Here is a 13851-nt window from a genome sequence, read left to right as displayed (position 1 = left end):
CACAAGTTGCCAGATAACCTTTCGGTGTATTGTGAAGTGCTTGTGTCTCTCTGTAGCCACTTTTGCGTGAGAGTGAAGCAGTGTTTGTAGATGTGGTTGTGAATGTATCCGACTGTAACTGGGTTTGTCGCTTTCTTGCTGCAGCTGCTTTGGATCCTGCTGACAGCCACCATCATCGGGCTGCTGCTGCAGCGACTGGCTGCCCGCTTAGGTGTAGTAACTGGTATGCATCTTGCTGAAGTTTGCCACAGGCAGTATCCTAAGGTGAGTGTTGAAGCTCTTAACATTCAATCAAAAAGTATTTCACAACAGGTGTCTGTACAACATGAGAATTTAAAGGAAAAGGCCATTTGCCCCAAAAACCTATCCCTTTTCAATAGATTAAACCACCTACCCATCTCTTCACCATGTCCCTCCATCCCTTCATTTCCTCCATAAATATATCCAGCTGTCTCTTGAACCCATTTGTTCTGTCCAGTTTAATAATGGGGGGGTCCAGAACAAGGAGTCACGGTCTCAGGATACGGGTAGGACATTTAGGACTGAGATGAGGAGAAATTTCTTCACTCAGAGGGTGGTGAACCTGTGGAATTCTCTACCACAGAAGGCAGTGGAGGCCAAGTCACTGAATATATTTAAGAAGGAGCTAGATAGATTTCTAGACACAAAAGACATCAAGGGGTATGGGGAGAGAGCGGGAATATGGTATTGAGATAGAGGATCAGCCATGATCTTATTGAATGATGGAGCAGGCTCAAAGGGCCGAGTGGCCTACTCCTGCTCCTATTTTCTATGTAATCTTTCCCAGTAATTTATTTCTCAAGTCTGTTGCTCTTTTCTGTTTAAAAACAATCCCCTGACTTCCCTCTTTACGTCTAACAGCCTGATTTTTAACTGATGTCTCCTGGGATTTGAGCCCTTTACCAGAGTGATCGCTTTATCATGTGTGAGACTAGACAGCGAGTGTCAGTGAGCAGCACAGCTGAGTACTGTCCTGGAGCATCCACACCAGCTTTTATAGTGATCAGGAGAAAGTGCCGAGATATTGAGGCCAGTTATAGCACTCCCTCGTCACCCTGGCTGAGATCAGCTAACTCTACATAGACCAAAGTCAGAACCCAGGGGGCTTTCTTAGTCTGTATCACATCACATAACACTGTGCAGTTACCCACCGAGGCCTCGGGGAAACCTTGGGACAATCCACATTTTATCCCGTTATACGAGTAAATATAGAACGAGATGTGAGATACAGAGAGTAGCTTAAGAACAATAGAATGTACAACACTGATGAAGACCACTGTGGTTCACTTCACTGCTGCCGGAGTTTAAAGAATCTCATACGAAAGCCCTGAAATTCTACAAGGTTCTCATGGTAACTTTCCACCATAATTTCAGCAGAAACCCCAGTACACAGGACTCCAGGTGGGGCCGAGCCAGCGCACAGTACAAGCTCACTGGCACCAACTGGGACATCTGTTCAATCCGTCTGGCTTCACGCCCTATTAATGTCTATACTGTTGTCTTTTTTTTATTCGTTCATGGGATGTGGGCGTCGCTGGCGAGGCCGGCATTTATTGCCCATCCCTAGTTGCCCTTGGGAGCTTTGTAGTGAGGAGCTGTTTTGAACGGTTTGATGCTCCACATCTTGCTCATTTAGCACTTCCACAGTAGGGGAAAAATGGAGAGGACTGGAGCTGGGTCACTCCATGGTCACGTACAGTGACCTAACTGACCCCTCTTTGTTCTTGAAGCTGCTCCAAGAAGAACCTCCCATTTTTCTCATCTCTCATTTTTCTCACGGTGGCCGTGCCTTCAGCAACCTAGGCCCTAAGCTCTGGAATTCCCTCCCTAAACCCCTCTGCCTCTCCACTTCCCTCTCCTCCTTTAAGATCCTCCTTAAAATCGACCTCTTTGACCAAGCTTTTGTTCATCCCCAGTATCTCCTCCTTTGGCTCGGGGTCCATTTATTTTTTTGATTACACCTCTGAAGTGCCTTGGGACGTGTTTTCTATGTTAAAGGTGCTGTGTAATGCAAGTTGTTGTTGTAACGGTATATGTCTTCTGAATGTTGCAGTTCCCTCGGATTGCTCTGTGGCTGATGGTGGAGCTGGCAATCATCGGCTCCGACATGCAGGAAGTGATTGGATCGGCTATAGCTATTAATCTGCTGTCTGTTGGAAGGTAGAGTACAATCCCTCTCCGTTATTAGGAGCTATCATGTCAGCTGAAGCAAGTCTTGCATAAAAAGATGAATGCGGTTGGGCCCTTGAAGATTTTCATTTTCTGTGTTCGTATGTGACTTGAGTAGGACTGGGCCCAGTTTGGTGTAGACCCATTCACTTTAAATGGTTTCTTGCAGGGAACTGAGTGACAGAGCAGGTCACTTGTAGGACCTGGGTTCAAGTTACACTGCGATGGAAGTCTTCTGTCAGCAAGGGTCCTATGTGAAATGGGTTTTGGCAGTCTTGATCCAGTTCCTAGTGGGCTGAGCCCATGGTGCAAAACTGCCCTAATTCAGTAGTAATTGTCAATCTCACTCAGAGAAGTTACAGGGATGGGTGTGTCACATTGAGGCAGAGTATAGTAGCCATTGGTGCCCATCAGGACACCCACTGCCACTCGATAATACAGAGGATCCATTGTGCTGAAAATGCCCCTCAGCTTGGCTCAGTGGGTAGTATTGTTGCCTCTTGAGTCAGAAGGTCATGGGTTCAAGTCTCGCTTGAGACTTGAGCACATAATCTGGACTGACAGTTCAGTACAGTACTGAGGGAGTGCTGCACTGTCGTAAGTGCCATCATCTTAATTGAACATTAAACCAAGGCCCAGTCTGCCTGTTTAGCTGGACACACTATCCCACGGCAATATTGGAAGAAGAGCAGGGAATTCTCCCGGTGTCCTGGGTCAACATTCCTCCCTCAACCAACACCACCAAAAAAACAGATGATCTGGTCATTTATCTCGCTTGCTGTGCGCAAATTGGCTGCCGCATTTGCCTACATTACAACAGCGATCACACTTCGAAAGTAATTCATTGGCTGTAAAGTCCTTTGGGACGTCCTGAGAGGCATTATAAGGCGCTATATAAATGCAAGTTCTTTACTGAGCGCCAGCGGCTGTACTGCACTGTGGGCCTTCACCTGGGTTTGTGAATTTTAAAAAGTGCAGCTTCAGCCTACTCAGTGCTTTATTTTTCTGCAAACCATTAAATTTCATCATGTATTTTATGCTCTGACTGACTTCACATTGTGCTCTGACCAATTTTATGCCATGCTTGGATTTATGGCAGTTAGTGTGCTCAGGATGGGTGGTTCAGACTTGTACATATGTCGTGAAGTAAATAACAGGCAAAGTTTTGTTCCAGAATCGTAAATGTTATGGAAACTGGCCACTTACCCCGTTGAGTCTGCCGGTGTTTCTCTCGACATGAGCCACCTAGTCTAATCCCACTCTCCTGCACACTCCATAATAATATCATAGTAATCTTCACAAAGTGAATGTTGTGAGAAAGATTAAGTAACTGTAAAATTGTTGCAGTAGGGGTCAGTTTGAAAGGCAGCTGTCATTTAGTTCGGACGTATCTAATATGACGTGCAATTTAAGGAGCCGACTGTTCAGAATTTCTTTTTATTATTGAGAAGCCCAGGTGAAGGGCCCAAATCCACAGTGCAGGACACCAGCAAGGTTGGCAAGAGTAGGAGAGAAGATGGGATAAGTCAGGGAGTAGTAGTTAGGTGACACCAAGTTTGGGTTTTAAAAGCAGGTAGATTTTGGAGGAAGGAAAGACTGAGGGAGGTGAGGAGTTCCAGTTTTGATAATTGGAGGGCGAGGCACTTGCCTTAGAGAGTGAGGAATAATTGAAAGTTGAATGAAACTACATTGAGCTCACTCCCTGCTAGCTGGGTGAGAGCAGTGTTGGTCCAGGCCCAGCCGGGTACCATCTTATTGGAGGAATCCTGTGTGGAATGCCCAGGCTTATCCGGGCAAGGAAGGAGGGAGATTCTGTAAAAATATGTAAAGGTGTTGCTCACGTTAATTTTTCTCTCCTTTTCGAGAATAAATGTCTTCTTTTCCCTTTTTGTGTGTTTAGGATTCCCCTGTGGGGCGGAGTATTAATAACTATTGTAGACACGTTTGTGTTCCTGTTTTTGGACAAATATGGTAAGTTTGACAGACTGAATAAAGGGCAGTGATTGACTGAACACAGGGGGTGTCAGGGAGCGACTGAATGAAAGCACAAGTGTCGGGAGTAACTGAGTGAAGTCAGTGGAGTCTGGGGACTGACCGACTGACTGAGCCCTGTGGTGTCGGGCAGCGACCGACCGACTGACTGAGCCCTGTGGTGTCGGGCAGCGACCGACCGACTGACTGAGCCCTGTGGTGTCGGGCAGCGACCGACCGACTGACTGAGCCCTGTGGTGTCGGGCAGCGACCGACCGACTGACTGAGCCCTGTGGTGTCGGGCAGCGACCGACCGACTGACTGAGCCCTGTGGTGTCGGCAGCGACCGACCGACTGACTGAGCCCTGTGGTGTCGGCAGCGACCGACCGACTGACTGAGCCCTGCGGTGTCGGGCAGCGACCGACCGACTGACTGAGCCCTGTGGTGTCGGGCAGCGACCGACCGACTGACTGAGCCCTGTGGTGTCGGGCAGCGACCGACCGACTGACTGAGCCCTGTGGTGTCGGGCAGCGACCGACCGACTGACTGAGCCCTGTGGTGTCGGGCAGCGACCGACCGACTGACTGAGCCCTGTGGTGTCGGGCAGCGACCGAATGAACTTGGTTGGTTTTGGATAAGTTGATGGGAGACATGAATGTAGATGCTGTGACCAGCAATATGGAAATGTACAATTGTCTGCTGATTTGAGGTTGTCATGGTGATCGTGCACATTGGCACTGCCAACGTTTTGTGCCGTAACATTGAAAGACCCAGATGTGCTCTGGGGAATCTTTGCTGGTTGAGATCCAGGACTCAGTCGTTACACTCAGTGGGAGATGACAAGAGGCAACTGAATACCTCTTGCTGCTCCTGGGCCCCTCTAAGCAGCCAGACCGAGAGTGGCAATGGAGGAAGCTGGGGAGATGGTCACTAATTTATCAGATAGTGAGTGGTACTTTGCATAATGATGATTTCAACAGGAAATTAAAAGACTCGAAAATCCAAGAAACTTGCCAATTTGAGATCAAGGACCACTGACTGGTTTTGGAGCTGCTTGTCTGAGGCTAGTAATAGGATTCAGTTTGAGACTTGGTGTTCCAGAGTGCAGTCATAGTCTACAAGAAGCGGTGTCCTCAGTGAACCTGAAAACTACTGAGGAATCTCACTGATCTCATTGGCTCTTTAGGTGGTTCTTTGGATTATCGTTCTAGAGGCCTATGGAATAATCAGAAAGAAAGGGTTGGATTTTGTTGAGATCTGTGTCTGGGTAGATGGGAGACTCACTGAATCAAGCTCTCTGAGAAGTGAGGCGTGTTTGGCCACTGTCGATCCTCCTGTTGGATGTCTTCATTAATGCTATGTTGACTGACATTGTAAGGGACGGACTTGGAGTGTCTGTTCTGGGCATTTCTGAAAGTATTACAGCGCTTCTTTCTGCAGATATTGTGTTTTTGGCTGACTCACCTGGGGATCTCATGGACTCTACCCTCCATCTGGACTAATCAGTGGGATATGCTGGTGAGTGCCCCCAAGTGTGGTGGTAAGGCTTTACACAGTTGAAGAGAGCACCTCAGTAGTTTTGATTGGAAAATACAATCGATTTATATTGGTTCTGATAGATGCCAACTCCAGCTTGGACCACCGTCCTTCAGGACCGCACTGAGAAAGTGCAAAGGGCACTTTGGTCACTCTTCATTGACAGCAAAATCCCAATGCAGAATAAGCTCGTGTGTAAGACAGGAGTCTGTTCCTTCTGCTTCAGAACCTCTAGGTGAGCAACAGAAGGGCTTCCTCTGGCCTATGTGCAACATCCAGAATCAAGCTGTGAGATGGATTTGTGGCAAAACAGGGAACCAGTTACAGAGAGGGACAGTGGGCTATGGTCTACACTGACCCGTCACTCTGCCAAAGCCCTTCACATCTTGATTAAGTATTTGATGACTTGCAAGCCTGGTATGTGGCACTTGACTTGGACATCTAGAACATCAAAGTGGCTGGCATGGCATAAGCTGCCCTGTGTAGGCCCTTCCACTCCACTGAAGGTAAATGTCCCTTCACAGCTGCTGGAAGGCATTACCTGGAGGCCCTGTACAAGAACACACCCTTGTGTATTTATTTTTTATTCGTTCATGGGATGTGGGCGTCGCTGGCGAGGCCGGCATTTATTGCCCATCCCTAATTGCCCTGGAGAAGGTGGTGGTGAGCCGCCTTCTTGAACCGTTGCAGTCCGTGTGGTGAAGGTTCTCCCACAGTGCTGTTAGGAAGAGAGTTCCAGGATTTTGACCCAGCGACGATGAAGGAACGGCCGATATATTTCCAAGTTGGGATGGTGTGTGACTTGGAGGGGAACGTGCAGGTGGTGTTGTTCCCATGTGCCTGCTGCCCTTGTCCTTCTAGGTGGTAGAGATCGTGGGTTTGGGAGGTGCTGTCGAAGAAGCCTTGGTGCCTAATTTGGTTAGAAGAGAGACAAGCAGCTGCAACTTAAGCTCCACATCTCCAACAGGTGGAGCTACCACTCGATGAGCTATGGCATGTTTTCCCTAGCTCTGGTCAAGAGGATGGTTAAAGCACAGTTCACCATGCTGTTCATGAGAAGTTCCTGATACCTCCTGCCTGCCTCGTGAGGGCTCAGACTCGCATTTGTCAATTGTATAACTATCAACTTGTGACTATCTTTCTTGTAGAGAAATAAGTGGGGTGTCTCTGGGTCGATGTGACTCCAAGATGACATGCTTGTTGAAGGAAGTTTGGAACAAAGTCAACCCTCTTTGGCAGAATCAGTAATCCGATACCTGGACCAGGCAGGCCCGCGGTACTCCAAGCTACTGTTGACGACTGACCTGCCAGATGGTTGTTTTGGAGACTTAAACACGGAGATGGGTTTTTGTACATGTCGGACACACGGCTGACAAAAAAGACCAGAACCTAATTTTGCAGGGCTGTACACTCCCATGGCGTGAGTGGCCTCTGCTGGCAGCAGAGAGGATTGCCACCACCTAGTTTTATGAGGCAAGCCCTTCCCCTTAATGTCTCTGCTTCCTTTATGTAGAAAATGCAAGCAGGGAGTCAGGCCTGGATGAATGACTAGGGGGTGCAAAATTGGGTGAGGTAACTAAAGGGCTGCTGCTTGCCATTAAAGGGAAGTGGACTGATTATGTCAATTAACTTGAAGGAGTGTCATTGGTGCAGAAGTTTGCCTGAAAAATGAGGGCAATGGGGAAACTCCCCTTCTTTTCAGACGACTCATTTGAAGTCCTGCTGCAGAACTGGAGGGCAGTTTGCTTTGGCTCGAAGGCCACCCTCCTGTTCAATCCCAGGTTTAAGTAGCATAGATGGAAGTGTCAGAGTGAGTGGGTGCAGTGTCCCAACCTGGGAACAAAATGCAGCAGAGCTTCAGTGCCAAGTTACATGTGCCCACCTTGGTATACATGCCATAGAAGGCATGGAGCAAATCAGAATTTCCTGCTGCATCCTCTGAAAAATATAGAGATAAACTCTGCCACTTTTCTCAACACTCTTTCACTGCGCTAAAGTGCAGGGCCTGCAAAAACCTTCCACTTAACAGGTCATAGTTCATCTCAGAATGCACCCTGCCAGCACAAACATCATGCAAGTTACTTTGCAATACCCTTGCACAGGGAGCAGCGTTGACTGGGCACAGGGCTGGTGTTTGTGCTCCTCAGGCATTTGTGTTTCCAGGTCAAGGCAACATGCAGCCAGAGAGAGGACAAGTACAGGTGGAGGTGCAGCCATGTTACAGCAGCTGCTGCAATGTGAGAAGATGGCTCTGGCTGTTTATAGCCATGGATCTGCAAAGGGTTGGTGAGGGCTGGATTGGAGACCTGATGCCACCACCCATTTATTATTATCCTTCCTACACTGCCTCACTTTCTAAATCATCACGGCACGGCCATGACACGCACAATGTCTTTTGACCTCTTTCTTTGAAGGCATAGTCTTGGGGATCCAAGGTGAATCATCTTCCTTTTGTCTTTCTATAGGTTCTTCACAAGGCGATGAGAGAAGAGCAAGTAGTGCCACAGAGCCTGGCACATCACAGCACATTGCGTCCAGCACTACACCTACACCAAGAACCAGCATAGACCCTAGCATCCCGGAGAATGTAGGTAGTGAATTTGAGGAAGGTGCATCAGGTGATTCACCACTAACAAGTGAAGGTGGGAGGAGAGGAAGAGGAAAGATCTGGCTGGGCTGAGAGCCTACGTTGTATGTCTGCAGTATGGGCAAGGGATTGGTATCCTTCTTGCCTTCAGACAGATGTTTATGCAAGAGCTGAAGGCATTGTCCACTTCCTTTTTGAGACAACCTTGAACAGCCAGTGGAGAGAGTGCAGTCCAGGGGCAGGGAATTACTGGAATGAAGACCACCGTGGAGCGAGTGGCATCTTCACAGCCACCTGCAGGGAGACCCGAAACGGGGAGGATCCAAGCACTGTGACTGGTACCATTCAGACCTTGGGCACTCGGTTACAAGAGGCTGCTCCTGCCAGATTTGACAGGCTAGATGGTTGGCAGTGACAGAGCAGTGACAGCAGGCTTCACGTGTGAGACACCAAAAGGACTGCTTTTATGCAGCTTACTTGTTATCCAGCTGGTGTACCCAGAACCTGCAGCATGGCAGGAGAAGGGGCAGTTGAGAAGACTTCCTTTCAGGGTGTCCTTATATCCATCCATTCCACCCAGACACCTCAAAGGATTAATGAAGTGTCAGAGAGCAGGAACATGCTGGCAGCCACTGTAAAAATTCTGTGCCCTCTCCAGTTGATGTCTCCTTTCCACTGGGAAAGTGGTAAAGGTTTTCCCCAACAATCATGGCATCAGTCACTTGCTTTACACAGGAATGAACTGCACGTTGGCAGATATCACCTGCGATGTTTTGGAAGGATCCTGTCGCATGGAAGCTTAATGCCATAGTGACTTTCACAGCCACAGGAAAAGCTGACCCAATCCTTGAAGTTATCTCTACTTCAGCCCGCAGCAGACAACAAAGCTCAGTCACTGCCTCTGCATGAGGTTGAAGCAGCAGAGACAGGTCTCCTCTGACAGGCCAGGTAGGAGTGGCATGGCTTGTAAATTATGGCTTCTTGGGTATGGACATGAGTGAACGTACTGCCTGTGGTGTCATTGGACCTGATGATGTTGAGCCCTTATGAAGCCATTGCCCTCAACCAATTCATGCAGCACAATGGGATCCGAAAGGATTTCCATCCTCCCAATTCTGCAACTTGTAAGGCAGCAGCAATTGCAAAGAGCACAGGAAGGTTTTGCTGAGCAAAGTGAAGGCTTTAGCGAAAATGTACAAGCAAATAAAGCGATGTCTGTTCAATGCAGAAACAGATAAATGGTCACTGGAAAAAAAAACTAGACTTCACCACTAATGCAAACCAGCAGCTTTGCTTTAAGGATTATTTTGGCCAGAGCAGGCCAGGCTGATTAAGCAGACATGTACCCATTTTATGTTAGAGAGCTGGGAGAGGAACTTCGCCAAAAGTCATAAAATTCAGCATCGGACCTTATTTCGCGAATTATTTCACTGTAATCTGGGTTCTGCTTGCTACCAATGCTGTCTCATTTTGCCCATCAAAATTGCACCTTGCAAAATTCAACGTGCTACGATTGGATGCATGAGATCGGGCACACTATTTCCTGCCCACCACTGGCAGCACTCAGTCATACCTGATGTCTTCCATAGTATTCTGTTGGATTTATTAAGGTGTAACTGGGCGTCACTCTTGCCTGAGTCAGAAGGTCGTGGGTCCGAGCCCCACTTGAGCAGATAATCTAAGCTGACACTTCAATGCAGTACTGAGGGAATGCTGCACTGTCGGAGGTGCCGTCCTTTGAAAGAGACTTTAAACCTGTTCCAGTGATTTAGATTGATTACAGATCCCATGGCACGACTGGGAGAAGAGTAGGGAGTTCTCCCGGTGTCCTGGCCAACATTCCTCCCTCAACCAACGTCACGACAAACAGATCAACTGGTCATTTATCTCATTGCTGTTTTTGGGACCTTGTGCGCAAAATAGCCACTGCGTTAATCCACATGATAGTCACTGCACTTCAAAGTAGTTAATGTGAAGTGTTTTGAGATGTTTGAGGTGTGATAAGGTGCTTTATAAATACAAACCTTTCTAACAGAAACTCTCTGCCTCCTCAGGTTTGAGAAAATTGGAAGCTTTCTTTGGGTTCCTCATAACAGTTATGGCTGTTACGTTTGGATATGAGGTAAGAGTGGATGAATTTTAAGTTTTAGTAGCTTTTTGATTTGCAACATTTTAAACTGCAATATCCGTGGGCTTTTCCTATTTTAATTGGTTTGGTTGTAATATGTAATAATCTGTATCGAAAACCTTGCGGATTAGTACATTCAATCTGTTCTCTTGGCAGTTCGTCATTTGATGTTCTCAATTTCTTGATTGAATTGTACCTGTTTCAAAACCACAGAACTAAGTGAAGCTCTTTATTGAGTTATGAACAAGCACACATACAAAAGCAGTTCTTCAATACTGCTGTGATTATTGCTCTCCAAAACTTTCCTCTCGTCCCCCTTGAGCTGCTCCTCCCCCCTGCATTCTCAGTGTTGGACTTGTGCACCGTCTCCTACTCATTGTTTCCTTGGTCTTCAAAACTGTTGAACTCCTCACGTCCCTCTATTTTCCTTCTATAATCCACAGGCTTTAAAGCCCAAATGTGGTATCACCTAATCAGACATCCTGCTCCTTTCATCCCTGGTTATATCCTGCTCTATGAGCCTTTGATCCTAAACTTAGGCTTGTTAGTGAAGTATTCTGTAGTGTTGCCTATACTTTCATTCACAATTTATTCATTTTGCACTATTATGTTAGGCGCAGATTCACTGGTATAAAAAGGCAATTTTACTGATATACTCCCCGTACCATCTCCCCCCTCGTCCACTTCAACAAGAACCATAAAGCAGGATGTTGATCTCGAGCCCCACCACCTCAACCCTGATTCCAAACGATTGGATGGTCTAGTCATATCCGGATAGTATACCTTCAAAGCCACTGGGCAGGGTTTGTGCATCAGGAGACCACACATCCACAAGCACTGGTTAAAACGGATCACGGCCCCTTTCGTGTTCAACTTTTGCTCCTTCCGTGGCCTTTGGTTTTGTTATGCCAAATGACGTGGCTACACTTAGCACTGCTCTCATGGGAGTTCTGTGCAGCTACTGCAGCTGCCCTTGGATGCATTGTGGGCTAAAAGAGTTAAATTATGAGGACAGGTTGCATGGACTAAGCTTGTATTCCCGTGAGTATAGAAGATTAAGAGGTGATCTAATTGAAGTGTTCAAGATGATTAAAGGATTTAATAGGTAGATAAAGAGAACAAGGGGGCATAACCTTAAAATTAGAGCTAGGCTAATCAGGGGTGATGTCAGGAAGCATTTCTTCACACAAAGGGTAGCGGCAATCTGGAACTCGCCCCCCCCCCCCCCCCCCCCCCCCAAAAGGTTGTTGAGGCTGGGGGTCAATTTGAAAATTTCAAAACTGAGATTGATAGATTTTTGTTGGACAAGGACATTAAGGGTTACGGAACCAAGGCGGGTAATTGGAATTATGGTACAGATCGGCCATGATCTAATCAAATGATTGAACAGGCTAGAGGGGCTGATGGGCCTCCTCCTGTTCCTATGTTCCCATCTCTGTATCGTTCCACTTAATGGTATTTGTAAGATTGTCACTTGGAGTAACCCTAACACATTTACTGAGCATGACTGTTCAGCTTTGGCTGCAGCATACAATGTCCTTGGCAAATCTGTTCTGACAGCTGACGTTTTGGCTGCTCAGCAAGGCCGCTCCCCTTCTACGTTGTATTATAGTGTGTGGAGGATGCTTAAATAAAGAACAACAATTACGTACCACGTAGGCTTGTCTTCGTTCTTGGAATGATCTGCATCACCATATCACAGTCCCACCCATCCATCGGTTTAGCTTCAGCTCAAAATAACCTGGTGCGATTGGACATGTCCTTGGGGTTTGTAGGACACGGGAGTGGGAGACCACATGCAGCACTGCCCATCTTCAAAGCCATGACAGTTTTACGTATAGACTAAGCACGTAGTTTGCCAGAACCAGTCCCGCTAGATTGCACTCTTAGTGTGTGGAGGATGCATATCATCTGAAATGAAGACCCTACAAGGTAGGTAATCTATCATTTCAGGGTACAGAGCTTTGGTTTTTCTTTAATACTAGACTGTGTTTCTCTGCCCCACAGTATGTGACTGTAAAGCCAAACCAGGGACAGCTACTGAAAGGGATGTTTGTTCCCTACTGTCAAGGCTGTGGAACCCGTCAGTTGGAACAGGCGGTTGGAATTGTCGGAGCTGTGATCATGCCCCACAATATCTATCTACACTCTGCCTTGGTCAAGGTGAGTGTTGTTTGTATTCTCGTACTTGATCTTTACAAAGTTTTACATTTCAGACTGACTGAAGTAGAGCTGCTTCTTTATATAACGGTAAACGAGTGCTCGATAATGGCCGGGATTTTCCCTCCTCCCTCCGCTAATTATTCAGTAGAACTGGGGGAGGGCAATGGCATAGGTGTTGCCCTGTGTCCTTGCCCATTTTCCTGCCAGAAGTGATGGATGCTGTTCAGTACATTCACTCATATACAGACGAGCGTATTGAAATAATAAAATGATAGAATATGTCAAATGAAATGTTTCCGTCATTTATGCCACAGTAATGTTGGGTGCCTGCTGCTGCAGAAGATGACGCAGGGACCACTTAAAATGTAAATACCCCAAATCCCTATGCAATCGCTCACAGGCCGATTGATTGCATAGATCTGGGTGCCAATTCAAAAAAAAATTGAATTTCACCAGCAACTCAGGAAGTCGACAACCCGACACTGCGGCAGGCCTCCGAGACCTTCCGTACCAACCTCTGACCCCTGCTCTCCAGGTGGAGCCCGGGGAGCCTGCACAAAATATTTCAACAATCCTCAGGCTGGAAAATCGTTCAGTTGGGTTCATGTCTGTGGCGGGTGGAAGTCCGGCCAAGCTGAAGACGCGCTGCAATTTTGCAAAAGCAGAACATCCAGAAGACTGTCTCCGGTTAGAATCATAAAAAGGTTACAGCACGGAAGGAGGCCATTTGGCCCATCAAGTCCGTGCCGTAACTACTTAAAATAAATTCAAGATGCCCTGTTTTGACTTATATACATGTGCATAAAACAAATAAATATTATGTATATATTGTATGTACATATTACAGATATGTATATATTACATGCATGTATGTACATACATACACATTTTCTGCCACTTGTATGTTTCTTTACAGTTACTGGCTCACTTTGCAAGAAATCTAAAATGGATCACCCACTTGCAAGGACAATATATTGAAGAGGTTTTGTGTGTTTGAAACTGGGCCCATGCCTGAGCAGGACTGGATTGGAATGGAACTGTCCCATCCCACTTAGCTGCCCCATCATCCATAGTTTGGTGGGTGCAGGAATTGAGGCATATTGGAATGTTAGTGCATTTATTTTCAGGTGTATTTTTGAAGGTTGAACCTGTTTTAAATGACCTCAGTGTTTAACAAAAACCTCCCAGAAATACTAGAGAGCCAAGGGTCTGCCGAGAATGAAGAACTGAAAGAAATTAGTTTTAAAAAAAAATAGTACTAGAGAAATTAATGGG

General features: G+C 46.8%; 1 protein-coding gene across 4 annotated transcripts in view; it reads left to right on the top strand.

Annotated features, from left to right (window-relative positions):
• Window positions 1-13851, top strand: part of LOC137307320 (natural resistance-associated macrophage protein 2-like) — a 224919-nt gene that overhangs the window by 55062 nt on the left and 156006 nt on the right. For all 4 annotated transcript variants that reach the window (XM_067976794.1, XM_067976793.1, XM_067976792.1 and 1 more), the window contains exons 5-9: window positions 145-264; window positions 2075-2181; window positions 4091-4161; window positions 10340-10407; window positions 12421-12576. In XM_067976794.1, the coding sequence (XP_067832895.1) occupies window positions 145-264; window positions 2075-2181; window positions 4091-4161; window positions 10340-10407; window positions 12421-12576 (522 nt within the window). The remainder of the gene's footprint in view (window positions 1-144; window positions 265-2074; window positions 2182-4090; window positions 4162-10339; window positions 10408-12420; window positions 12577-13851) is intronic.

The sequence above is a fragment of the Heptranchias perlo genome, chromosome X (genome assembly GCF_035084215.1).
Source record: "Heptranchias perlo isolate sHepPer1 chromosome X, sHepPer1.hap1, whole genome shotgun sequence".
Taxonomy (NCBI): Eukaryota; Metazoa; Chordata; class Chondrichthyes; order Hexanchiformes; family Hexanchidae; genus Heptranchias; species Heptranchias perlo.
Note: the sequence above shows the minus strand (reverse complement) of the source record. Positions and strands in the feature narration are given on the sequence as shown.